Source organism: Rattus rattus, chromosome 4 (assembly GCF_011064425.1).
Source record: "Rattus rattus isolate New Zealand chromosome 4, Rrattus_CSIRO_v1, whole genome shotgun sequence".
Taxonomy (NCBI): domain Eukaryota; kingdom Metazoa; phylum Chordata; class Mammalia; order Rodentia; family Muridae; genus Rattus; species Rattus rattus.
The window spans coordinates 165,253,809-165,278,511 of NC_046157.1; the positions used below are offsets into that span (position 1 = coordinate 165,253,809).

Here is a 24,703-nt window from a genome sequence, read left to right on the forward strand (position 1 = left end):
TGTGTTAAAACACACCTGTACCTGTATCAAAACCTCAAATACTCAAGACAGCCTACACTTCCTGTATGCCGATAGCTTCGCTTTCCACCAGCACTGACCCCTCACTGTTGTTCCAGTTCCATCACTCCCCTCCCTCCCTAGAAGATCCTGGGACAGAAAGCTAACACTGACTCTACAAACCAATCAGAGAAACCCTTAAACTACGGGGATATATATTGAGGTCAACAGGTATGAAACAGAACTTAGAAATAAATATGATATGCTCTAACAATTCAATCTTATACTACATGAAAGTACACGAATGTCCTGTTATTACTTTTGGGAGAGTAGGAGGCAGCTTTTTGTTTCCAGACAGGGTGTCTCTATGTATTCCAGGCTGGCCTCAAATAACTGCAACCCTCCAAGTTGAGATTACAAGTATGTGTTACTATACCTGGCTCGGTTATAAATTATCTTTAAATGGACAAGACTTTGGCCAGCTATTTGTGTCTTAGACATGGGCACAAGTGGTTCAGTCTTAGAGGACTTGCTAATTCCCTTCTAGATGCTAAAACATTTGTAAAACACTGCCCACAACTGCCCTATCTCCTGGGAAAGAACAAGAGGACTTTACAACATGGCCTCAAACTAAGACAGAGACTCTCATTACTCCACCCACCCTTGAGAGTCTGGAAAGGTCACCAGTGCCTTCTGCTCTGTTATCTGCCACCAACCTCTCGATACTGTTACATAAACACTGTGGTGGGAGAGGCCATGCCTTACCCTGGGCCCCACTGGCCAGCTCCCAGTCCTGCTTGGCATCAGAACTCATCTCCCCAGGCCCACTCTTGCTGCCAATGTCCAGGCAGTTGACCAGATCTGGCAGCTGGACAGAACTATCATATGCAAGGTCCATGCAGTGGTAGAAACCAGGAATCAGGAAAGTGATGTTCTAGAGAAGAAAACACTGGCATGTCAGAACCTAGAAGGAGCCATTCTGACCCACTGAACTCCTCCTCCTCCTACGAAAATGAACAGTGAACAGTTCAGTTCTCAGAAAGGGAAAGATATTGGACCACACAGTTTTGGCCCTCTGACACTTGACTCATAATTCACAATGTTTTAATCTTTTAATAAAAACTGAACATAATACACTGTAAGGCAAGTTATGCAAATACCTATGTCTTCCAAGTAGATATCTGGTCTTTGACTTCACATTGACCTGGAGCAGAGACCCTGTATTTCCCAAGCTAACAACTTAACAGTTCTTGGTCCAAGAACACTGATGGGCACCCATCAAGGGCCATGTTACTACACGAAGAGCTGCTCACACAGATGCTGCTTCTGAGCATGTATGCAGCCCCCATGCCTGAACAGCTACCTGTGCCAAAAGAATCCATGACTCTAAGCTCAATGAGAGCCAAGGATTTATACCCATGAGGTTCTCTAGGCGGTCTCAAAGCCTACAGTACTCCTACAGAAAGCCATCATCCAAGCATGATGCTAGCAGGAGCCAGGTAAGCCTGGTGGGCACTTGGTAGATGTCAAAAGTTGGGAAGGGATATGCAGATGCGAAAATATGGCATCAGGTGGCTTCAAAATGCTGCTTCATGATCCCTCTTCAGCATACGGGAGCTATGCACCCTCCCAGAAGGCTCAGAACACCACTAGGATCCATCCCTAGACAAAAAGAGGCTGTGACAGCTGTGAGGCATGACTTCTGAGGCTGAGGTGACCTTAAAAAGCAGGATGTTCCCATGAATGCCAAACAGCATCCAAGCCAAAAATGTAAGCTAGCAAGGCCCCAGAGTTACTCAGCTAGCGGCTCACCGGAGGTAGCACCGTTGAAGCAAAATGGCCTTTCCCTACCAAGCCTGGTCCAACAGGCTGCCTCATGGCCAAAGTATATGACTTGGAGTGTGTTAAACATTGTCTAGGGAGGCTTGTACAGAGCCATGATGAGACTTCACCCTACAGGTCTGGCTGAGGAAAAAGGGAAAGTTAAGGCCTGAAGCCTGGTGAGTAAAACATCTACCCAACCCCCAACCCCAAGAGAAGTTACAGAACCCCTTCTCCTCTGCTTCCTACCACCAACCATGCCCAGTATGTATGAACAAACAGTATCTCCAGTGTCACCAAAACCTGGTTCAATGAGCCAGACCAGAGCCAGCTGGGTGCAAACAGAGATCCCAAGCAGAGGACCATCTTGCTTCTCTGGAATGATATAGAGAGACATTCCAAAAGTAGTCAGTGATGTGCAGCCCAGGGAAACAAGATGGTTGGTAGTGAATAGGATGGTATAGCCTGATGTAAGCCCATCAGGTTCAGATCCTCTGACACATGCAGAACCGTTTCCTCAAAGTACTGAAGAGCTGGGAAACTAGACAAGCCTACCTTGCCCAGGAGTTCTGTTTTTCCATAACCAAACAACATTAGTGCAAAGCTGTGGTTGATGCCATAAATTGTGCCATCAGGCAGGAGAGTGATGAGGCCACTGATGGTGCAGAACACCCACACAGAAGCCTGGTAACCTGGTTCCGAGGCCGCCTCACTGTCAGCTACAGCCTTTCCACTGGGCTTAGATTTCAACTTCAGACTGAGAGGGAAGGTGGTCCCGTCTCTGGCTCTCCCAACAGACCTTTGAATCTTGAGACTCTGAAAGACAGGACAGCCCCACTCAATGTTACAACAGTACTGTGTAGGCATAACCCCGATGTTTTAGATCCCAGCCTTGCTCATAGATCCGTGCTAGAGACATCCCCCACCCATGCTGCTCTAGCCCCACCCTACCCCATTTAGAACCCTAGCAATAGCAGCAGCAGGCTGGGAGGACTCAGGAGTCCAAAATGCATAATAATGAACCAAGGTGCAAGCTAGTAAGAGGACTGGACCCTGCCCCATCCCTAACAAGCATCTGTGTCAAACTACAGCCTGTTGGCATCCACAGGCTGTACGTACTCCTCTCCTCAGCTCCAAATCTGGAAGGGAAAAAGATGTTTCTCCAACACCTCACAGTCTCAGTGAATACAGAATCCACCTATGAAAGTAGCAGTGATGAGCAGTCATCTTGACAGTCTAGAATCAGCTTCAGGACAGGTCTCTGGGCATGCGGTAGGGAGTGCTTTTGACCACACTGGCTGAGGTGGGGAGACCCACCCACTGTGGGTGGCACCATTCCCTGGCTGGATTCTGGACTGTTCAAGTGGAGAGGAAGCTGATCGTCAGCATGCAGCCATCACCCTCTGCTTCCCAATACTGATGTGCTGCCATTGGACCAGCTGTGTCACTCTCCTGCCACCTTAGAGTGCACCTTCAACTGTAAGCCAAAATCAACCCCTTCTTTCTTATGTTGCTTTTGCCAGTCTTTTATTCAGAGCATCAGGAAACAACACTAATGCAGTACCCATGGCTCCACACCCACGTTCTCTCCTTCCACCCTAGAGCTGTTGGTTTCCTGCGGCCACTGAGGGATCATCCCATCTATTGTCTCAGCTGCTCCCCCGACATACAACCAAGTCCTTACATTATATACTATCTGCTTTGATAATTTGGAAGGCATGTGATTTTCCAATAAAGAGTTTGAATAGAGCCAGACATGGTGGTGTACACTGTAATCCTAATACTTGGATGGCAGAGGCAGGTGGATCTGTGAATTTGAGGCCAGTTCTACACAGAGTTCTAGGACAGCAAAAATAATAGAGAAACCTCATCTCATATAAAATAAAGTAAGATAAAAAGAACAAAATGGACTAGTACAGTGTTCCTAACCAGGGTGAGTCAGGTTTCAGGTAAGAGCCTGGGCACAGGTTTTCTCTCTCCCCCACCATGAAGGGACCACCCTGGAGACATGAGAAGTTAGGAACTATGTGGGAGGTCTGGTGGCTCATCTTCCCTGTCCTGAACACAGTGAAGCACCCAGTTCTTGAGCACTGAGCAAAGAGAATTCAAGACCCACCTACGTCAAAAGCAGAGCTGACCAGGACCCACTTCTGCCATTCCCACCTGGCCCCCAAGACCATGAGCCAAGAATGGAAGAAGGACATGGAGTTCCTGTGTATACAGGGGAGATGGTGACTGGTACAGGGGCTGAGGACATACTTACATGGGTCTTCTGTCATTCCCACAGCACCTGCCTGATTTTAGTCAGGAAGTTAAAATCTGCCTGAGGGGCTGAAAGATGGCTCAGCAGTTTGATTGCTCTTCCAGAAGACACAAGTTCAATTCCCAGCACCCACACGGCAGCTAACTGTCTATAACTACAAGATCTGACATCCTCATAGATATATGCAGGAAAAACACCAAAGTGCATAAAATATAGATAGATAGATAGATAGATAGATAGATAGATAGATAGATAGATAGATAGATAGATAGATAGAGAGATAAAAGTCTGCCTGAGACCTAGTCAGCAGCAGCTGTTGTGGTAAGACTCAACATACAGCACTGCCACAAACCACTGTCTTGCCAATCTGTTAGCTACTTCCTCATTGTAGAAGAGAAGATGCAAAGGACAAAATGGAGCAGGGCTGCATCTCATGAACCAGAAAATGTGACACACAAAAGCCAGCAGAGTAGACTGAGTTTAAAGAACCACGCCTAGGGAATATGCTGAATGCCTGCTCAAAAAAAACCTGAAAAACTTACTTTGCTTACAAAATTAACAAAACTAACTGGCCAAAACAGCCATCTTGTCATCGCTAAAGGCATAGCCCTCAGGTTCCCAGTATAGAGGCCACATACTAGTTGAAAAGTGGCGACCCTGATAATTCAGTGTGAATCAAGCATCCATCATGACCCAATTTCCCTGCCACCCTCTGTGAGATATGGCTGTCCACCCCAGGAGACGATGGCTGACTAATAAGTATCTAATGCCATTCAAGCACTATGTTTAAGTATGTCTTCCAGGGTGTCCCCAGATGTGTGTGTGACTGAATAAGGAAGAGTCATGCTGTATAAGGGCAGCACCATCTAGTCAGCTCCAGGTCTCAAGAGAAAATGGGAGGAGCAACAGGAGACTCTCTTTTGCAGCTGGAATGCCCCAATGTCAGACACCAGGGTCTCTGGCCGTTGAGCTCTAAGACTTCCCCCAGAGGCCCTCTGGGTTCTCAGACCTTCAAGTCTGGGTGAGGCCCACCCCGGTCACACCCCAGGGTTTCCAGGTTGCAGGTAGTCTCATAATCACAAGCCTCGGTTCCCCCAACCAATCATGTGGCTCTATATAAAATCCTATCTGTCTGTTTGGAGACCTTGTAGGGTACAAGGTTACCCTACAGATCAGCCCATCGTCCTGGACCATGAAAAAGAGAGGAGAGTTCAGCAATCAAGGCTGGTGAGCCAGACCACTCAGGCTCTGGGCCTCGGTACAGCCTCAGAGCTCAGAGAAATGAACTGGAACTTGCCCCATCCAAGAATGATCCTGAAGTCAAGTTACAGGGAGAGTCTGGTGTAAGAACTCAAGACCCAGCACACAGGGAAGAGGGTCAGGTACCTACCTTTGGGACATGTTGGCCAGGAGGAGGGAGCTGTATAGATGGAATCAAGTCTATGACACACTGCCCAACCACATCCTTTGGAGATGTGAACCCATGAAGATGAGCAAAGAGGCTGTCGCATGACGTGATAGTTCCCTGGAGAGAAAAAGCAATGCTCTTGACAGAAGCTTCTCACACTTCTTTAAACTCCATTGACTGTTATACTCTAGTGTTTATAAATTAAATGCAAGAACGATGTCACAACTTCTATATATCCAAAGTGCAAGAGGCATGCCATGGGCTTTCACAAGATCAATAGCATTTTCTCAAGTGCTCCCCAACAGCTCTGGCCCACACCAGACTCTGCAGTAACATCCCAGCTCATGTTCATGTACTATTCTAAAAGTGTGACATCTTTAGGCATAAGAACAATCCTGAATATTGTATTCTCATTTTATAGATAAGGAAACTTGAGGCGTCGGTGATGGGACTTCTTGCTCAAACAATGCAGTTAGTAAGGGCCATAGCCAAAACAAACCTCCAGTTAGCTCTGGCACTTCCTTCCTGATGAAAGAGAACACTGTGTTAGCAGAAGAGAGCCAAGATTTGAAAATACACTCACATCACTCTGGAAGGCGACCCAGGCTGAGACCCTCTCCACAGGCTCCAGAACCACTACACAGCACAAGCCACGATCTTGTTGCAACCTCTTTATCCACACAGAGACGGGAATCTTCTCCCCACTTCGGCTGACAATGTCCACCTACAGACACACACTTACTGTACCAGGCATGCAGTGTCTGCAATGTGGACCCTGCAACTAGCATACCAAAACGCTTGTCATCAGTAGACCTTGCCCAGGGTTTTAAATGCTTCAGTGCAGTCAAGCTTCACTCACCTTTCAGAACCCTGCCAAAGTATAAATGAGGTTCTAGTCCTCAGTGCTACAGTCTGAGTGAATTTCTACCAGGACGGGTTTCATACTCAGTGTGATGGCTAATCTTTGACTGCCACCCTTGACTGAGAAACACCTAGAAAACTCCTGAAGCACACTCAGGGTGTATCTATAATGGTACTTGATTGAGAAACACCTAGAAAACTCCTGGAGCACAAACAGGGTGTATCTATGATGGTACTTGATTGAGAAACACCTAGAAAACTCCTGAAGCACACACAGGGTGTATCTATGATGGTACTTGATTGAGAAACACCTAGAAAACTCCTGAAGCACACTCAGGGTGTATCTATGATGGTACTTGCAGAGAGAATTGGTGAGTCTGTGGACCAAGAGGACAAAATCATTCTTGAATGGGAGGCAGGAGCCTATGTGGAAAAGAGAAGCAACAGGTAAGAAAAGCTCACATGCACACTCAACTATCCTTTTGCTGTTGGTGTTGTTTTAAGACAGGTTCTCATGTGGCCAGGCTGCCCTCAAGCCCCCTAAGTAGCACAAGCTGGCCTTCAACTTCTGATCTCTGGTGTGGCGGGATTACTGGTATAAATTATTACCCCAGTATGGTAGTTTGAAATGCCTAACCCAGGGAGTGGCAATATTGGGAGGTGCTGCCTTGTTGGAGTAGGTGTGGCCCTGTTGGAGGAAGTGTGTCACTGTGGGAGTGGACTTTGAGACCCTACTCCTGGCCTCATGGGAACCAGTCTTCTCCTAGCAGCCTTCACATGAAGTTGTAGAATGCTTAGCTCCTCCTGACCATGCCTGCCTGGCCGCTGCACTGCTCCCCTGACTTGATGATAATGGACGGAACCTCTGAACCTGTAAGCCAGCCCTAATTAAATGATCCTCATAAGAGTTGCCTTGGTCACGGTATCTGTTCACAGCACTAAAAACCTAACTAACACACCCAGCTTTTCTGACTTTGGATGTTTTTTGTTATTGTTATCACCATGGACACTGAACTCCAGTCTCCAACCTTGAATGCACACGTGCATCAGCAACTTTTCAGGGCCTTCGTCCTCCAGATTGAGGCTGCACCATCTGTCCTTGTGGTTCTGAAGCATTTAGATTTCTAAACTGAGTGGTTACTGGTTCCACTCGTTCTCCAGCCAGCACACAGTTACTACAGAACTATCCAGTTTCCAACTATGTGAACCAATCTAAAAATCCTTTATCCAGATACATAGTTTGTTCTGTGCTTCTGAAAAACTGACCAATAGCTTCACTGTAAGGTAGCAGGGAAAAGCAGTATCTGCTCCTACTGCTGGAGAGCCAGTTCAGTGGTTAGGAGGGAAAGCAGTATCTGCTCCTACCGCTGGAGAGCAGTTCAGTGGTACTTGCAGCTCTTCCAAAGGACCTAAGTTCAGTGTCACAGTGGGCAACTCACAATTGCCTACATCCCATCTCTAGGCTTTGCCTGGCTTCCCATATACATGCGTTCATATACATACACATAAAATAAAAATAAAACAAATATTTTTAAAAAGGAAAAAGAAATAAGCATTAACATGTGCTGAAGGCTGTAATTGTTTTCTTAGTAGCAATCAGCTTCTTGATCTAGTAACTTGTTCACTGACCCTGTCCAAGTTCTCATGCCTGGGATTCAGCGCCTAGCATTGAACAATTCAACTCACCTGTCAACATCCCAGATATATTATCCAGCAGCCTAGGAAAGAGGAACAACACTCTCCAGTAAAACACTCTCACCCCACCACCAAACACACAGCAAATAAATGGAATGTGTGGATCTACAGGTAAGAGTCAGGTGCACTAACACTAATATTGTTTCAGAGGGCTTAGGAGATGGTCCATCAGTTCCAGTACTTGCCATACAGACATGAGAACCTGTGTTAGCATCCCCAGAAACCCATTTAAATGTTATGGGAACGTGGGGATCAGCTCTAAGTCCAGTGTCGGAGCTAGAGACTGGATACCCAGAGCAAGTCAGCTAGGAAGACTAGCCATTGTAGAGCTCTGGGTTTGACTGAGAGAGCCTGCCTCAATGAATAATGTGGAAGAGTGAGAGGATAATTCCTGACACCAACCTCAAGCTGCCACATGCACACACGCACACACACACACACACACACACACACACACACACACACACACACGCATACTGTAAGCATAATGTTATTGTGTACTGTGTAAAGATTATTCTCCTATTATTCAAATGAAGATCTCTGTGCCCCCACATCTGGCTGCAATCCTTATTCTGAGAATCTCCTGTCTCAATGTTATATAAACATTGCTTTCCAATTATTCCCTGATTCAGTAAAGTGATCAGCCAGTGACTAAGCAGGAGAGAGAATAGAGCTGGACTTCCTCCCACCCAGGGGAAGGGGAGGGAGAGAGGGAAGAGGGTCCAGGAGACATCATAATTTGTTTTGCCTACAAAAAATGCAGGGATAAAAATAGAGCAGAAAGAAACTGAGCGAACAGCCATCCAATGACAGCCCGAACTTGAGACCCATCCCATGTGAGAGAGCCAGCCCCTGACACTAGTAATGGTATTCTGCTATGCTTGCAGACAGGAGCCTAGCATAACTGTCTCCTGAGGGGCTTCATCCAGCAGTGGATGGAGGCAGGTGCAGAGACCCACATTCAAATATCAGGTGAAGCCTTGTAGAAGAGTGGGGGATAGAGGTGAGCGAGTTGAAGGAGTCAAGGACACCACAAAAAGACCCACAGAATCAACTCAAGTGGGACCATGGGGGCTCGTAGAGCTGGGCCACCAACCAGGGAGCACACAGGAGCTGGACCTAGACCCTCTACACATTTGTAGCAAATGTACACCTTGGTCTTCATGTGGTCTCCCTAACAAGTAGAGCAGGGCTAGCTCAGTCTCTGTTCCCTGCCATTGATTGGATCCTCTTCCCCACTACTACTACAGTGAGGGAAGGGACTTGTAAGGGTGAAACTGGGAAGAGAAGGAGGGGGCTGTGATCTGGATATAAAGTGAATAAAAAAAATTTTTTTAAAAAAAGAAGAAATTTAAACGCCTTGTGATGGTTTGTATATGCTTCACCCAGGGACTAAAAGGTGTGGTCCTGTTGGAGTAGTAGGTCTGTGACTGTGGGTATGGATTTTAAGACTGCACCATGACTGCCTGGATGCTGCCATGCTCCCACCTTGATGATAATGGACTGAACCTCTGAACCTGTAAGCCAGCCCCAATTAAATGCTGTCCTTTATAAGAATTGCCTTGGTCACGGTGTCTGTTCACAGCAGTAAAAACCTAACCAAAACACACCTGGAGCAGAGAAAGCCATAAAATGTAAGTATCTCTGAGATTTTGCCTGGGAGGTAGCCAGATACGCTTAGAGGATTAAAATAGATTAATACTGCTCAGTTGTTACACCTTAAAGCTGTTAAATAAATAGTCCTGTCTCAATAAACTGGAAGGTAGCCAGGTTAGAAGAAAACTGTGACATTTATAAATATGCACTAACAACAAACACATGAAAAATTGGAGGGGATTAGACCACTTTTCTGGGACTTTCATGTGGTACCCGAGGTTCTTCCAAATGTAGTCTAAGCCTCAAGCCTCGAGCCTCACCAAACTTTGGAGCTCTCCAAAGACAACAGAGCTACACAGCCACCATATCTATCTTATATCCTCTTCTCATCCGAGGTAGGGAAATAGTACTAGGACCAAGTTTCAGTCAGGATGTGAAAGTTGTAGGTGCTGCCAACCTCAGAGCAGCAAACAGTTCAAAGTCAGAACTGAGGCAGGGAAATGGAGCCTGTCCCTTTACATGCTACTCTTACCTTAAAGACAGGGAAAGCATCCCTCCACCCCACAAGCCCTCCTCCCCAGCACATGCATACATGAGTGCACGCTCACTCACCACTGTGCCGAACACCACTGCAGCGTGGCCATCAGCCTCCACATGCTCCTCGCTGAGGGCTTCCATAACCTCGGAATCAGACTTGAGGAAGAACTGTGTAAGCTTTTGGCCAATCAGGTCATGACTGCTATATCCCAGGAGGCTGCAGGCTTTGTCATTGGCAACCAGAATCTGCAGAGGACACGCATATCAACAGCAATTACTAGGGCCCCTAGAAAACCAAGGAGAAAACAATACAAGGAGGCCCGAGCCCTGCCCTTTCCCCAGCACTGCCTTTAGGACAGTCTTTCTCAGCCTGTAAGGCCAGACCACTTTTGCAAACCTCTGTCTCCAAAAATATTTATATTACATTTCAAAACAGCAGCAAAATTAGTTACTAAGTAGCCACAAAGTTGATTTTATGGTTGGGGTCCCCAGAGCATGAGCATCTTAAAGGGTCTCAGGATCAGGAAGGTTGAGAGCCACTGCTGCAGCACTTCCCATCAGGGGCTGGGACAATGATGCTCACCCTATGCTCCTCAGGCACCTTTACCTCACAGATACATTCAATCAGAACCACTGTACCTAGGACACTCCTCCACTCGAACCACCCACATGCCAATCAAGAAGCTAGAAAAGGGCTGAAGAGATGGCTCAGCAGATAACTTACCATCAAGCCTAACAACTTGACTTCCATCCCTGAGGCCAACAAAGTAGGAGAAAATAGAGTACCATAGATTGTCCTTTGATCCCCACACTCACACTGTGGCACACATGCATCAAAACACATACACACATATAATATGACCAAGTAACTTAAAAGACTATTATGAAAATGTAGAAATGTAGACCAGGTTTCACAACTCCAGATCTACAAGTTGGGTCTCAAACTATAGCAAATACCTCTGTGGTCTTGGCATCCACAGTAAAGACAGCCTTGTTAGGGTTGCACACAGGGGTCGAGAGCAGAGGTCCAGAGCACCCTGAAGCCAGGCCACGTAGCAAGGAGCAGCACGATGTACTGCCCAATGGGCCAGCTATAGGGTCAGCATAGTCAGGTGTAGCAGCGCAGTGCAGTTTGCTTGTGCAGATGTTTTGGGCAGCCAATGATGAAAGACAGTAAGAGCTCCACCTGTCCTCTGTGAGGAAAGGATGGACAGAAAGTATTAAATCTCAAATGGCTGCCAGAGCAGGCCTTATCTAACCCACAGTGCTATAGCACAGTCTGTGACTCATGAGTCTTTCCAAAATAACCCTTAGGGGTTCAGTGGCATGGGTTAATATTCCCCAAGAAGTACAGACAGATCAAGATGAACATTTCTGTCTAGGTCACACTCTTAGGGCCTTGAGCTTCACATCTAGAAAGCTCTTGCTTACAATGTCTCTCCCATCAGTGAGTCCCCAGTCTTCACTTCATCTATCAGAAGCACTGAGCTCCTCTGCAGCTACCACCTCCCAGACCCTCCATCTATGCCCCTGAATGCCTTCCCCTCCCATCTCTCACCACCAACTGATCCGCCCACCCTCCCATTGCTATGTGCCTTTAGTGCGCTGGAGAGATCAAAGCAGTTTTGCCCTGTATGCCTGCCTGTAGCTCCAATCACCTCCAAGACTCAACTCCCATACCTCCCACACTGGCTTCTAATCTTCCTACCTGAGTCCTCACCACTCTCATACTGGTCCTTTCCCCTTTCCTTTGTGTCCTTCATCTAGAATCTAGATTTCTCAGCACATTGCCTCAGTCTAACCTTCCAAGACCACACACTTACCCCGCAGTGACCAAGCCAGTGCCCTCCTCGCACCCCTACCTCTTGCCCCTGTTCTCTGGGCAGTTGCCTGGGACATCCTCCTCAAACCAAGCTGCCATGTCAACACTAAGTACAGGTGCCTGGCCAGTGCTAGAGGAAGCAGCCTCCTGGGAAGCTGTGGTCTCTGCTCTTCCCCTGGACCCACTGCTCCTACTGTCCCGGGTCCCACACACTAGCTGGGCCTCAACATTTGGTGCCCTGCAAGCTGCTCTATGACCTTAAGATAGGATCTTAACTCTTCCCTGTGCTCTGCCCTGGCTCCTGGGCAATCTCTTCTGTCATCCTAAAGGACTTCCCTGCTTTCTAGATCACCCTCAGTTTCAAGCACACACCTTGGCTGTTCCTCAATCCACCCCCAACTCCAATCCTATAGCTCTTCCCTCCTGGCTACAGCGCAGGACCAGAGGGCACAGCCCAAAATCTTGGGAAACAGCTCTGAAAACATAAACCATCTTTTGGTCCTCGACAAAAGGGCTTCCAGGGAAGGAAACTGCAACTTGGTTTTCAGTTTACAAGGTTGATGCCCACAGCATCACAAGGTGCTTACCGGAGAGTGCCATTCGGCTCTGGCAGAGTCTAGAAAGCCCATTCTTCCTGTTCAGGTGTCTATGGGCTATGGAGAGAGGCTTGCTGGGCTCAGCGAAAGCCTGGGTAGCTGGGCCCTCTTGGGCAGGAAGACTCTCAGACTTCCAGTCCTCAGCAAGAACTGGTGGACCTCTGTCCTCCATGAAGAGCAGAGCAACTGGTCACCAAGCTCTTGCTTCCAACAGCCCTCACCTGGAAAACAAAGGGTATGTGATTAACATCTGCAGTACAGAACACAAAAGCAGTCAAACCAGCCTAAGTACTGGCATCCCAGGTCAAGAAGTACAGAGTGAGTGTAGTCAGCCCAATCTGTGCTACAAGAAAAACTCCTTCAGAAAAAATACACAGAAATGCAAGAAGCAAAGTGAGAAAGAAACAGAATGCAATGGAAGAGCCACAAGAGAAAGCAGGAAACGCAGGTTCACAGATGTGGAAATGTTCCCAGATAAAGGTTTTTAAGGATGCCACAAGAACCAGCCACTCACAGAGCACCCGGAAGCATATAACAAAAACAAGACCACCTCCAGAGACATGACCGGTTAGGGATGTGGTGATTTCAACTCCTTATTCTGATATAAATGTAGACTCAAAAACAAATATTAGAAAAATATACAGAAAATCCCATTTGCCCTCACTGAGTTTCTAAGTGACAACACATTTTCAGAGCTACAATAGAGTGTCACACTAGGAATCTAACCGTAATATCCCAGGTGTTGACCTTACTGTGTGTAGGCTGAGCTCCTACAGCCTTGTCCCATGTGCTCACTCCCACAACTTCCCACAGTGGACATACTAAGTGGTCCCATAATATCATTGGCAAGCGTGTCAACCCTAATATATTTACTAGTGGTCCATGCTTAAGGCCACCCCACAGCCAGCCACTAAGAAGTATTATTCTCTGCCAGGAACAGGTAAGGGCCACCTAGTAATTCAGTGATTAACAAGGACAAAAACATACTGTGGGGCCAACATCAGGACTAGTGGATTTTACTGGCTGGATTTTTCCATGACACAGGGAGACCACAGGGCCAAAGATATGCCTCACCTTAAGCATGAGCCCCTTCTTCTAGGTTACCTTCAAAAACATAAGTTTATGAACAAATAATCTTAGTCACCCTTCTGAGGTCCACACAAGCCTTTTTTTATATAGGATCCCCATGCTAGCATATTGAGGTGCACTGTGTGAAGGTAGTCTGTATTGTTCAGTTGTTAATTCTGTACAGGCAGAGAGCTGAGAACCAGCCAGATATGGGTATTGCTATTCTTATAGTTCATCACCTGCCTCAGTGTTTTGTAAACATACACCTTCCTCACTCACTGATTGGTTTAATGAGTTGGCAGCCAATAGCTAGGCAAGAAAGAAAAAGTGGACTTCGAGGCTGAGAGAGCCTCGGGGTGAAAAAGCAGAAGCTGTAAGATTTGGCTAGCCAGACATGAAGGAGATCGGACAAACCAGAAGCCATGTGGCAGACTTGGATTAGAATGGTCCAGTTTAATTAAATTAGATGAGCTAGCTGGGAGATAGCCTAAACTAAGGCCTAATCTATAATAAACTTATTAATTTTAAGTCTCTGTATCTTTACTCATCCATTGGCAGGTTGAAGAAATCCAGCTATACTAACATACCTGAGAATTAACTGAGAAACCGCCTCACAAGAATGATCAAGCTTAGATCAGCAGGGGTCTGGACCTTTTCCAATATAGGACAGAACTGTTACCCCTAGGAAGGGACAGGTACCTACTCTTATAAATGACCAGAACTGCCAAGTGGTGCATGCTTTTAATCCCAGCACTCTGGAATAAGCAGGGGCAGACAGATCTCTGTGAGTTCAAGGCCATCCTGGTCAACAGAACAAGTTCTAGGATAGCCGGGACTACACAGAGAAACCCTGACTCAAGGAAAAATCAAAAGAAAACAAAAACAAAAACACAAGAATCTAGGAGAAACCTCCTAGGAGCCCAGCTAAGTATAGTGTTGTGATACACCTCTATAATCCCAGCACTTGAGAGGTGGAGCAAACAGATCAGAAATACAAGGTCATTCTCAGTTATACAGTAAAAGCTCAAGGATGGCCAGGGATTCCTTGTCTCAAAAAAGAACAAGATAGTTTCTACAAGTTGATCCGAGTGAAGTGGCTGATGGGCCTTAGTCAATAGCTCCTGAGCACAGCAGGGCAGGGCCCCTTATACAGAAAGAACAAAATGCTGGCATTACAACATGCCATGAAGTTACACAAAGTAAATAAATGGGCAATAGGACACAGTCAATTTCGGAAGGAGACCAAGAAATATAAGCCTGGCACAGATGGGAAATCCATAGAGTGTTCCCCAGCACAACTGTACTAACTAGAGAACATAGCCTTCAAGTATCACATAAAATGAGGCAATAACAAGATGGCTCACACCCCGTAGCACTGCTGCAGAATTTCAAAAGCTAAGTTAAAAGTGAGACGAGGGCTGGAGAGATGGCTTGGTGGTTAAGAGAACTGACTGCTCTTCCAAAGGTCCTGAGTTCAAATCCCAGAAACCACATGGTGGCTCACAACCATCTGTAATGAGATTGGATGCCCCCTACTGGTGTGTCTGAAGACAGACAGCTACAGTGTACTTACATATAATAATAAAAAAAGTGAAACTATATGCTTAACAACTGTGACTTGTACTTTTAAATAGTTAAATAATTTGGAATGAAATTGCATCCTGTGACTTCCTATATATAAAGATTATTTCTGGGTGAGTTTAAAGACAGAAATGAAAAGTTTACAAAACTACCAGGGCCAACAAGACGGCTCAGCAGGTAAATGTGCTTGCCAAGGAAGCCTGGTAACTTGAGTTTAATCTCCTGGAAACTATGTAAAGATAGAAAGGGAAAGCCAACTCCAGAATGTTTTCTCTGACGTCCCTTTGTGCCCCTATTTACAAAGGTGTACACACAGACAGACTCACACAAACCATAGACACACACATAATAACAACAAAATTCAAACATAAACAAAGTGAACTTTGATTCTGCAAATAAGAAAGAAAAAGCCAAGGCTGGAAACACGTTCTGAGCAACCCGTGTGTTTTATAACAACCAATGCTCACCAAGAATGTCATTCTATACATCTCTGAGATATGTGAAGGGAAGAGAACTTCCAAAAGGTAAAAGTGACATGAACTGGAATCAGAGGCGAGCCATCCTACAACCCCCATACAGCCAGGGACTCTAGTGAAAGACCTCCAGAGAGGACCTTCCCTCAGGAGGAGACCTACGCACCCAATGACCAAGCCGAGACCACTGGATGCAATCAGCAAGAGGGTTTATTGAATAACACAGGTACCCGCAGGCACACAGTCTCTTCGGAGGGCTTGCGCCCCGAGCAGCTCCAGCATGGGGCTTTTATAGGGTTCTGGGGAGCAGAAGAGGGCGTACAGAAGCATATGTATGGTTACGGGGATTGGTGGATTCAAATGAGGCGCATAAGCATGGTCACACATAATTGGCTATTTTACACGATATTCAAATGAGGCACAAATGTATAGCTAAACACAATTGGCTGTTTTAAACATATTCAAATGAGGTTACAACATGGTGAAAGAGTACGTGCAGGTTGGGGCGTCTGGAATGTCAGGGGCTAGGGGCCTATCTCTTCCTGCCAGATGGCCTGTGAGTCAGATCCGATACTCCTGGTTTGTTCTGCATTCCTTTCCTTTTATGGTCTGTTAGTTTTAACGGCGACCCAGGCCCGGCCTTGTGTGTCTGGGCGTGTCTGGGCTCGTTCAGGCCTGTTTTGGCACTGAGTCTGTGGATCTTAAGACTTATTCTTTTACGTTATATTTGTGGACCTGAAGCTCATTTTCTTCGGGTGGGGGGGTCTTTCATTCCCCCATTTTCTTTTAACATTGAGTAAAATCTTTTACTCAAGCTGGGCCTTAAGGAGTCTCTTCTTGTTGTCTTATCTTCTGGTATTGTTGGGTCAAGACAAGTGTCTGAATGACTGAGAGACTGTCCTTCATAAACTGTACCAATCTGTTTAGGATGCAGGGACCAAAGAGGAGGGTTAGGAGGAGAATAATTAGGGGTCCCATCAAGGTGGACATCAGGGTAGCAAACCAAGGGGATCGGTTAAACCACCCCTCGAACCAGCCTTGTTGGGAATCAAACAGCTTCTGTCTTTGGGCCAAGCATTCTTGGAGCTTAGCCATATTATCTCTCACTAGTCCTGTATGATCTGCATAGAAACAACATTCTTCTCTTAAAGCAGCACATAGTCCTCCTTCGTGAAGGAACAGATGTCTAGCCCTCTTCTATTTTGTAAGACTACTTCAGACAGAGATGTTAAGGATTTTTCTAATGCACTCACAGATTCCTCAATGGCTTTTAGATCTGCATTCATGGCTGCTTGTAGCTGACGAAAGTGACCTGTCTTGATGAGGGCAGTGGTTCCCATCCCTATACCTGCAGCCATCCCTCCTAGGAATAGAGCTAGGGTCATGGTGATGGGTTCTCGCCTGAATCGAGTCAGCCCCTCAAAATGAGAGTATATGTACTCGGGCTCATGGTAGGTGACCTTAGGCCAGATTTCTACCAGTACACAATAGTCGGAGGATCTGTTGAGGATTGCGGCGGAGATGCAAGGTGTCAGCCCGGTGTTACAGGCCCAATAAGTGCCTGCAGGAGCTACTAGGTAGTAGCTTCCGGTGGGGAGCCTCCTGGTGGTATCGCAGAGGACCTGATGAGTCGGGGGTATAGTTCCTATACAGAGTCCCTGCCCTGAGACTTCCGGCAATGTCAACTTGTGGCTAGGGAGGGTTGTGCAGCTAGCCAGGGCCGTGGTCTGGTTAGTATAATTCCCCATGACTGCCACGCCCTCGTAATAAGGCAGGCTAGAAACCAGGCACAGCCAGCATTCCCGGGTCTTGTCAGGTTCTGAATAATTGAGTGCCAGGTATGCTCCGGTCACTAGGTTGATTAGCCGGTCTCCCGTTCCTGGCAACTGGGGGGCCAGTTTGGAGGGGCCCCTAGTTGGGGAGGGGGTGGTTGAGATGTCCCCGGGGGTCTGGGTGGTGTTTAGCCATGGTAGAGGTTCAACCGGGGGCAATGCCAGCGCTGGTCGGGAATGGGGCTTTTGGTCCACAAGGACTGGGTTAGGACCAATCTCCTGTCTAACCCGGTCTCTCACCAGTTGGAGGGAGAACAAAAGTCCTGGGTTAGTCTGGCCAGGGGTGTACAACCGTATCCCCCATCTACGCCCCACCTTCCAGTCTGTGCTTTTACCTTGATCCGTGAATTCCACTGTAATTCGGGATTCGCCTGGAGTCTCAGGAGAGAAGGCCACTAAGTCTCCCTTCTTGGTCTCCCACCATCCTCGAATATAAGTCTCACACCCCCACTTAGCGCAGTAGAAGGTTTCGGGACCTCCGCACTCCCGTGTCCTCTTACCTCCGGGACATGTATACCAGTCAGAGTGTCTGCAGGGTGGGTATGAGTTGTGGGGAGTCCACTCAGTACGCTCCCAGGAGTCCTTAGCCAGCTGACAAAGGCCAAAAGTCAATGGGGGCCACCAGCTGCCTTCAGCATGTTTGCCATTGGCCAAAACTTGAGACCAGCCAGTCTCTAAATTAGTTATTATCCAGGACATATTATATACCTGGTAAGGGCTAGCCCCCAGACTCGCGCCACCCCTGGTCCATAAGACAGTTAAGAGTAACAACGTGAGAGTCTTAGCTTTAGGGGGTTTTGAGTGCGTTGAACCTTCCATGTCTGGGGCGCGGTGTTGTGATCCGCCGTTTCTTCAGGTCGGGCTGCCTTGACGTGAGACTCGTGGATCCAAGCCGCAATTCCATCTACCTTCAAGGTTGTCGGGGTAGTCAGGAGGACTGTATAGGGTCCTTTCCACCGTAGCTCGAGATTCTTGGTCTGATGTCTGCGTATCCACACGGTGTCTTTGATCTGGAACCGGTGTGGTACCGTCGGTTGTTCAAGCCTATCTTGGTAGGCCGCTGCCAGAGGTTTCCCGATGTCTCTCTGCACGATTTGTAAGGCCTGAAGATGTGCTGCCAAGGAAGGGCTGTTAGCGAATTCAGCAATATTTGAATCAAAGAAATTGATAAATGGGGGTGGGGTTCCATACATTATTTCAAAGGGAGTCAGGCCATGGGGGCCCGGTGTATTTGTGTCCGTACATACCCAGCTTGATTTCAGTGAAGTCAATCTCCCAGTGGGTACCAGGCCGATGTCCTCAGGGGCGGACCCCTTGTCCATTCTTAGCTTTTCCTGGGTTTACCTGAGCACAGGCCCTGCAGCTCTCAGTCACCTCCCACAAGGCCTGATCTCGACCCAGGAGGTAAGTGTCAACCTCCTCTCGTTTTAAGAGGGTCTTCATCTTTTTGAGTCCCAGGTGGGTTAATTTATGTAGGTAGGAGATTAATTCAAAGGTCATCTTCGTAGGCATAACTGTTTTTCCTGTATAGACCCACTGTTTTAGTTGAGGCAACCAAACGGCCCCCATTTTCTTTAGGAGCTCTATGTCCTCCGTGGTATAGAGCCAACCAGTCTGTTCTGGCTGTGGAGACGTGGGTTGATCTTGGTTATTTAAGGACAGAACTTGGGTGCCCATGGCGGCCTCACGCGCCGAGGCGTCAGCTAGCTGATTTCCCCGTGCCTCGGGGCTGTGTCCTTTCTGATGTCCTGGGCAATGTATAATGCTCAGTCTTTTGGGTAGGAACAGAGCTGCCAGGAGGGCCAGAATTTCAGCCTTGTTTTTAATGTCCTTACCCTCAGATGTGAGCAGCCCCCTCCTCCGGTAGATCTCTCCGTGGATGTGTGCAGTGGCGAAGGCGTAACGGCTGTCCGTGTACACATTTAGTCTCTTACCCTCTGCCATCTTGAGCGCCTGGGTTAAGGCAATGAGTTCAGCCCGTTGTGCGGAGGTACCAGCAGGCAAGGCGCTCGCCCAGATCACTTTGTCTTCCGTAGTGACCGCGGCTCCAGCTTTTCGCTCCCCATTCACCAATTAGCTGCTACCATCGGTGTACCACGTGTGGTCAGCGTTCTGGAGATGTTGGTCCAATAAGTCTGGCCTGGTTCCATGTACTTCTGCAAGGATCTGTAGGCAGTCGTGCTGTTCTGCCTCCTCTGGCAAAGGAAGCAGAGTGGCTGGGTTGAGAGCGACCATGGGCCCAAACTGGACCCGTTCTGCATCCAGTAGCAAGGCTTGGTAATGGATCATACGGGAGTTAGAGAGCCAACGGTCAGGGGGCTGTTTTATTAAAGCCTCTACTGCATGGGATGCCAGGATGGTGAGTGGCTGTCCCAAGGTCAACTTCCCAGCGTCTTTGGTCAGGACGGCAATGGCTACCACCATTCTCAGGCATGGTGGCCAACCGGAGGCCACAGGGTCTAATTTTTTAGACAGGTAGGCTACCGGGCACTTCCAGGGTCCTAGTCTTTGTGTTAGGACCCCCTTAGAATACCCTTGTTTTTCATCTACAAATAGTTCAAAGGGCTTGGTGATGTCTGGGAGACCCAAGGCAGGGGAGGACAGCAAGGCCCACTTGATGTTATCAAATGCTTCCTGGTGTTCCGTTTCCCATTGGAAGAGTACCCCCGGTTTAGTGAGTGGGTACAGTGGGGCTGCCATCTCGGCGAACCCAGGAATTCAGAGGCGACAGAATCCTGCCGTTCCTAAGAATTCCTGCAGCTGTCGGCCATTTCTTGGAGCGGGGATGCCGGCCATGGTCTGTTTCCTAGCCGGGGTCAGCCATCGCTGTCCGTCCCTTAGTTGGTATCCTAAATAAGTGACCTGGGTTTGGCAGATCTGAGCCTTTTTGGCAGAGGCTTGATACCCCAATCGTCCCAAAGTCTGCAAGAGGGATTCAGTTCCCTGGAGGCATGCTGTTTCAGAGGTGGCCGCTAGGAGGAGGTCGTCTCCGTACTGCAAGAGTATGAGGGCAGGGTGCTGAGTAAGTTATAAGGGTTCGGGACAGTTGAGTGAATATCCTCTACTCTTTTGTTGACCTCTCTCAAATCTTGTACTGGCCTATAGTCTCCAGTGCCGGGTTCTTAACAGGTAGCAGAGGCATATTCCAGGGTGACCGGCAGGGGACTAGAATGTCTTGGTCCAAGAGCCTCCTAATATGTGGCCTTATGCCTTGGTAAGCTTCATGTGACATGGGGTACTGTTTAATGGAGACAGGAGTTGCGGTGGCCTTTAACTGGATAATTAGGGAGGGCTGTTGGAGCGCCAACCCCATCCTGCCAGTCTCTGCCCAGGCCAATGGGAATCTCACGACCCAAGAGTCTATTTCTAAAGATTTTGGCTTGTCCTGTTCTGGTTCATACAGTCTATATTCATCTTCTAACTGAAGGGTTAAAATCTGAAGAGGAGTACCGCGGGGGCCAGTTATTCGGGCCCCTCCTTCTTCAAAATGGATCTGAGCTTTTAATTTGGTAAGCAAGTCACGGCCCAGCAGAGGGTATGGGCAATCCGGAACATGCAAGAAGGAATGAATCACCTTACCAGTAGCCAACTGAACCCGGCGATCTGTAGTCCAACGGTATCTCTTGCTGCCAGTGGCTCCTTGTACCCAGGCCGTCCGGTCGCTGAGTTGTCCAGGGGCCTGGGTGAGGACTGAATGCTGGGCTCCTGTATCCACTAGAAAGGTGACTGGCTGCCCCCCCCAACTTCAAGAGTTATCCTGAGCTGGGGGGGTGCTCCTGGCCCTGAACTCCCTAATCCTCATCTAGGGCCAAGACGGAGGTCCGCGGCTGAGGCTTCTGGGACCCACGAGGCTTCTTGGGGCAGTCTACGGCCCAGTGTCCTTTTTCTTTGCAGTAGGCACATTGATCCTTATCCAGCTTTGGTCCTTTTCGAGCTCCCATCCTCTCTCCCTTTCTCTCTTGACCCTGTACTCCGGCGGCCAAGATTCGGCTCAACTCTCTGTTTCTTTTCCGGTCTCTCTCATCCTTTTCTCTACGTTCCCTATCTTCCTTCTCTTCTTGTGTCTCTCTCTTGTTATAAATTCTTTCTGCCTCCTTAAGTAAATCCTGTAATGTATACCCTTGTAAATTCTCTAGTCTCTGTAGCTTAGCCCTGATATCTGGTGCTGCCTGCCAGATGAAGGACATGGAGACACTTGTCATTTGTCCTGGATCATCTGGGTCATAAGAGGTATACATGCAATAAGCAGATGCATGGTTACAGGGATTGGTGGATTCAAATGAGGCGCATAAGCATGGTCACACATAATTGGCTATTTTACACGATATTCAAATGAGGCACAAATGTATAGCTACACACAATTGGCTGTTTTAAACATATTCAAATGAGGTTACAACATGGTGAAAGAGTACGTGCAGGTTGGGGCGTCTGGAATGTCAGGGGCTAGGGGCTTATCTCTTCCTGCCTGATGGCCTGTGAGTCAGATCCGATACTCCTGGTTTGTTCTGCATTCCTTTCCTTTTATGGTCTGTTGGTTTTAACGGTGACCCAGGCCCGGCCCTGTGTGTCTGGGCATGTCTGGGCTCGTTCAGGCCTGTTTTGGCACTGAGTCTGTGGATCTTAAGACTTATTCTTTTACGTTATATTTGTAGACCTGAAGCTCATTTTCTTCTGGGGGGGGGGGTCTTTCACTAGGAGAGCCACTGTTAACCCAACTCTTTAAAAACCAGTATGTCCCAGTAATACCAGAAGCAAAGAACAGGCAACACAGGCCCAAAGTTTTTCAAAATTACCATCAAACAGACTCTCTTCAAACCAACTGCAAAGAAAAGCCACCTTCCTGAGAGGCTCCCCTGCAGGGCCTAGTCTATCCACACACAGAAACACCAAGGTACACAAGGACTACTCCAGGCCAGCATGGCTCAAAACAGAAAAGGCTGGAAAACTAGACAGCTAAGAAGCCAGGTAGGCAAGAAGAGAGGAGAGAAGAAAGAGGGAAGAGAGTCAAAAAGAAAATATACCTTAAATATTCATAAAGAAGAAAGGAACTGTGTGCAAGAACCAATCTTGGCAGTACGCAGTGAAAACCTTCAAATCCAAAAGGTTTATCTGCAGCAAGATTCCTTTAATATGAGAAAAATCTAAATACACTGCCTAAAAATACACACACACAGGATAAGAGTCCAACAGGACTGAAGACTCACGCTTCAGGCAGACAATCCTCGTGAGTCTGGCAGAGCACTTAATATGGAGGCAAAATGACAGTCTCCTACTTCCTCAGTTAGTTAGGTGGGTTTACATGTGTTTGTTTTAACTGTTTTAATACATCTGTGTGTGTGTGTGTGTGTGTGTGTGTGTGTGTGTGTGTGTGTGTGTGTGTGTGAGAGAGAGAGAGAGAGAGAGAGAGAGAGAGAGAGAGAGAGAGAGAGAGAGAACACACACCTATGTGTGGAGGGCAGAAAACAACTTTAAGGAGTCACTTCTTTTTACCACATGGGTCCCAAATTGTCAGACCTTGGGAGCAAGTGCCTACTCATAATGCTGGGCTCAGACTGTAAGACTTTGTTTCCTTTTTTTGTTTGTTTGAGGCAAGGTCTCCAGAGGCACTGGAAGTCTGGGAAGACGCCATCAGCCTGATGGTGGTATTTTTGTGTGAAGCTAGGTATCAAACCCATAGCTCGCCACCTGTTAGGCACATCCACCACTGACTGATGAGGTATGACTCTTTGCCTTCAGTATTCTGCACATTCCATACACGGGCACATGCACCCCATATGTGATCCCAGAAAGCAATAGCTCATTATGAAACAAGAGTAGCTACATAATGTTCAAGGCTGTATATGACACCACCAGGCTCGAACAAAATAAGGATGGGTAGGAGGTAGAAGTTTTCATGTAGAGCATTTTAATGTCACAGATGTACATCTTCTCTAGGTAGCCAAATGCACTAATAACTGCTACATCAAACAGTGATACGACCATACTGGGTTTTTTTCTATTTTTAAAACCATCCTACAAAAAAGGTTAGGACATTTAATCACGGCTTCTAAATACACTGCCAATGTCACAAAATCTTACCTTTTTTTTTTTTTTCAGAATTTGTATAACTTCAGAATATACTGTTATAAAATCTTAATTTATATTAAAAAATTCTTCAAACTAAATTGTTAATGCTACAAATTTTTATCTTAAAAGTAATTACAGGGGGTTGGGGATTTAGCTCAGTGGTAGAGGGCTTGCCTAGCAAGCGCAAGGTCCTGGGTTCGGTCCCCAGCTCCGAAAAAAAGAAAAAAAAAAAAAAAAGTAATTATAGGAACTGGGTGGCTCCCTCTGTTAGAAGCTCTTGCTAATGCAAACGTGAGGACCTGAGTTTAAATCTTTAACCACATAAAAAGCCAGTCATGGCCGCATGTAACTGCAGTCCCAGCATTAGGGGGTGAAGATAAGTGAATTCCCCAGAGCTCACTGGCCCGCTACTCTAACCTTAAAGCAAAGCTTCCAGTTCAGTCAGAGACTTTCGGGCGCTGGCGGCTCCTGAGCGCGGGTCAAACGGCCGGAACCCGCCACCACCCCGGGGACCGGACCCGGCGGAGGGAGTGCGCGCGTGCGAGGTTACGGCTACTCCACCTCGACGCAGAACTGAGCCACGCAACCACCCGGGGCTCCTTAGAAAGCTGGTGTCTCACCTGAGGCCGGCGCTACTCTCAGCCGGATTCACACCGTAAAGATTCGCGCGCTTCTGGCCCACCGACCAATCGTAGGCAGAGTAACAAGGGGTCAAGAACCAACCAGACACCTTGATGGGCGGGCCTCAGTGAAAGCAAGCTGCTGAGCGCGCGCAAACGGTTGCTAGGGACGCGCTGGACGTCCACTACAGCGCCTCGGAGGAGCCAAAAGAAACTGGTTTCTCCGGCCCCCCCTCTCACCCCTATCACGCCAAGTGACTGCAGTTCACTCCTACAGCGGAACCGAGGACGGTGAGCGACGTGCAGCCCTCCTTTCGGCGGCCACATTCTCAAGGCGAGGACGATGGGCAGAAGCGGACGATAAGGTGGTTCTCTGTGGGCCGGAGGCGGCGAACGCGCGCCCCCGAAACCGAGCCGTGGCCTCTCTCGCCTTCTCCAAGCATCCGCTAAAGGCAGCCCTTGGCGCC

At 47.7% G+C, this 24,703-nt stretch overlaps 1 protein-coding gene across 1 annotated transcript in view; it reads right to left on the reverse strand.

Annotated features, from left to right (window-relative positions):
- Nucleotides 1–12,781, reverse strand: part of Pask (PAS domain containing serine/threonine kinase) — a 28,931-nt gene extending 16,150 nt beyond the window's left edge. The window contains exons 1-7 of the mRNA XM_032901673.1: nt 12,588–12,781; nt 11,136–11,371; nt 10,254–10,424; nt 6,073–6,213; nt 5,472–5,606; nt 2,374–2,634; nt 763–931 (exon numbers count right to left, since the gene is read on the reverse strand). Coding sequence (XP_032757564.1) covers nt 763–931; nt 2,374–2,634; nt 5,472–5,606; nt 6,073–6,213; nt 10,254–10,424; nt 11,136–11,371; nt 12,588–12,768 — 1,294 coding nt within the window. The 5' untranslated portion in view covers nt 12,769–12,781. The remainder of the gene's footprint in view (nt 1–762; nt 932–2,373; nt 2,635–5,471; nt 5,607–6,072; nt 6,214–10,253; nt 10,425–11,135; nt 11,372–12,587) is intronic.
- Between the last annotated feature and the right edge of the window lie 11,922 nt (nt 12,782–24,703).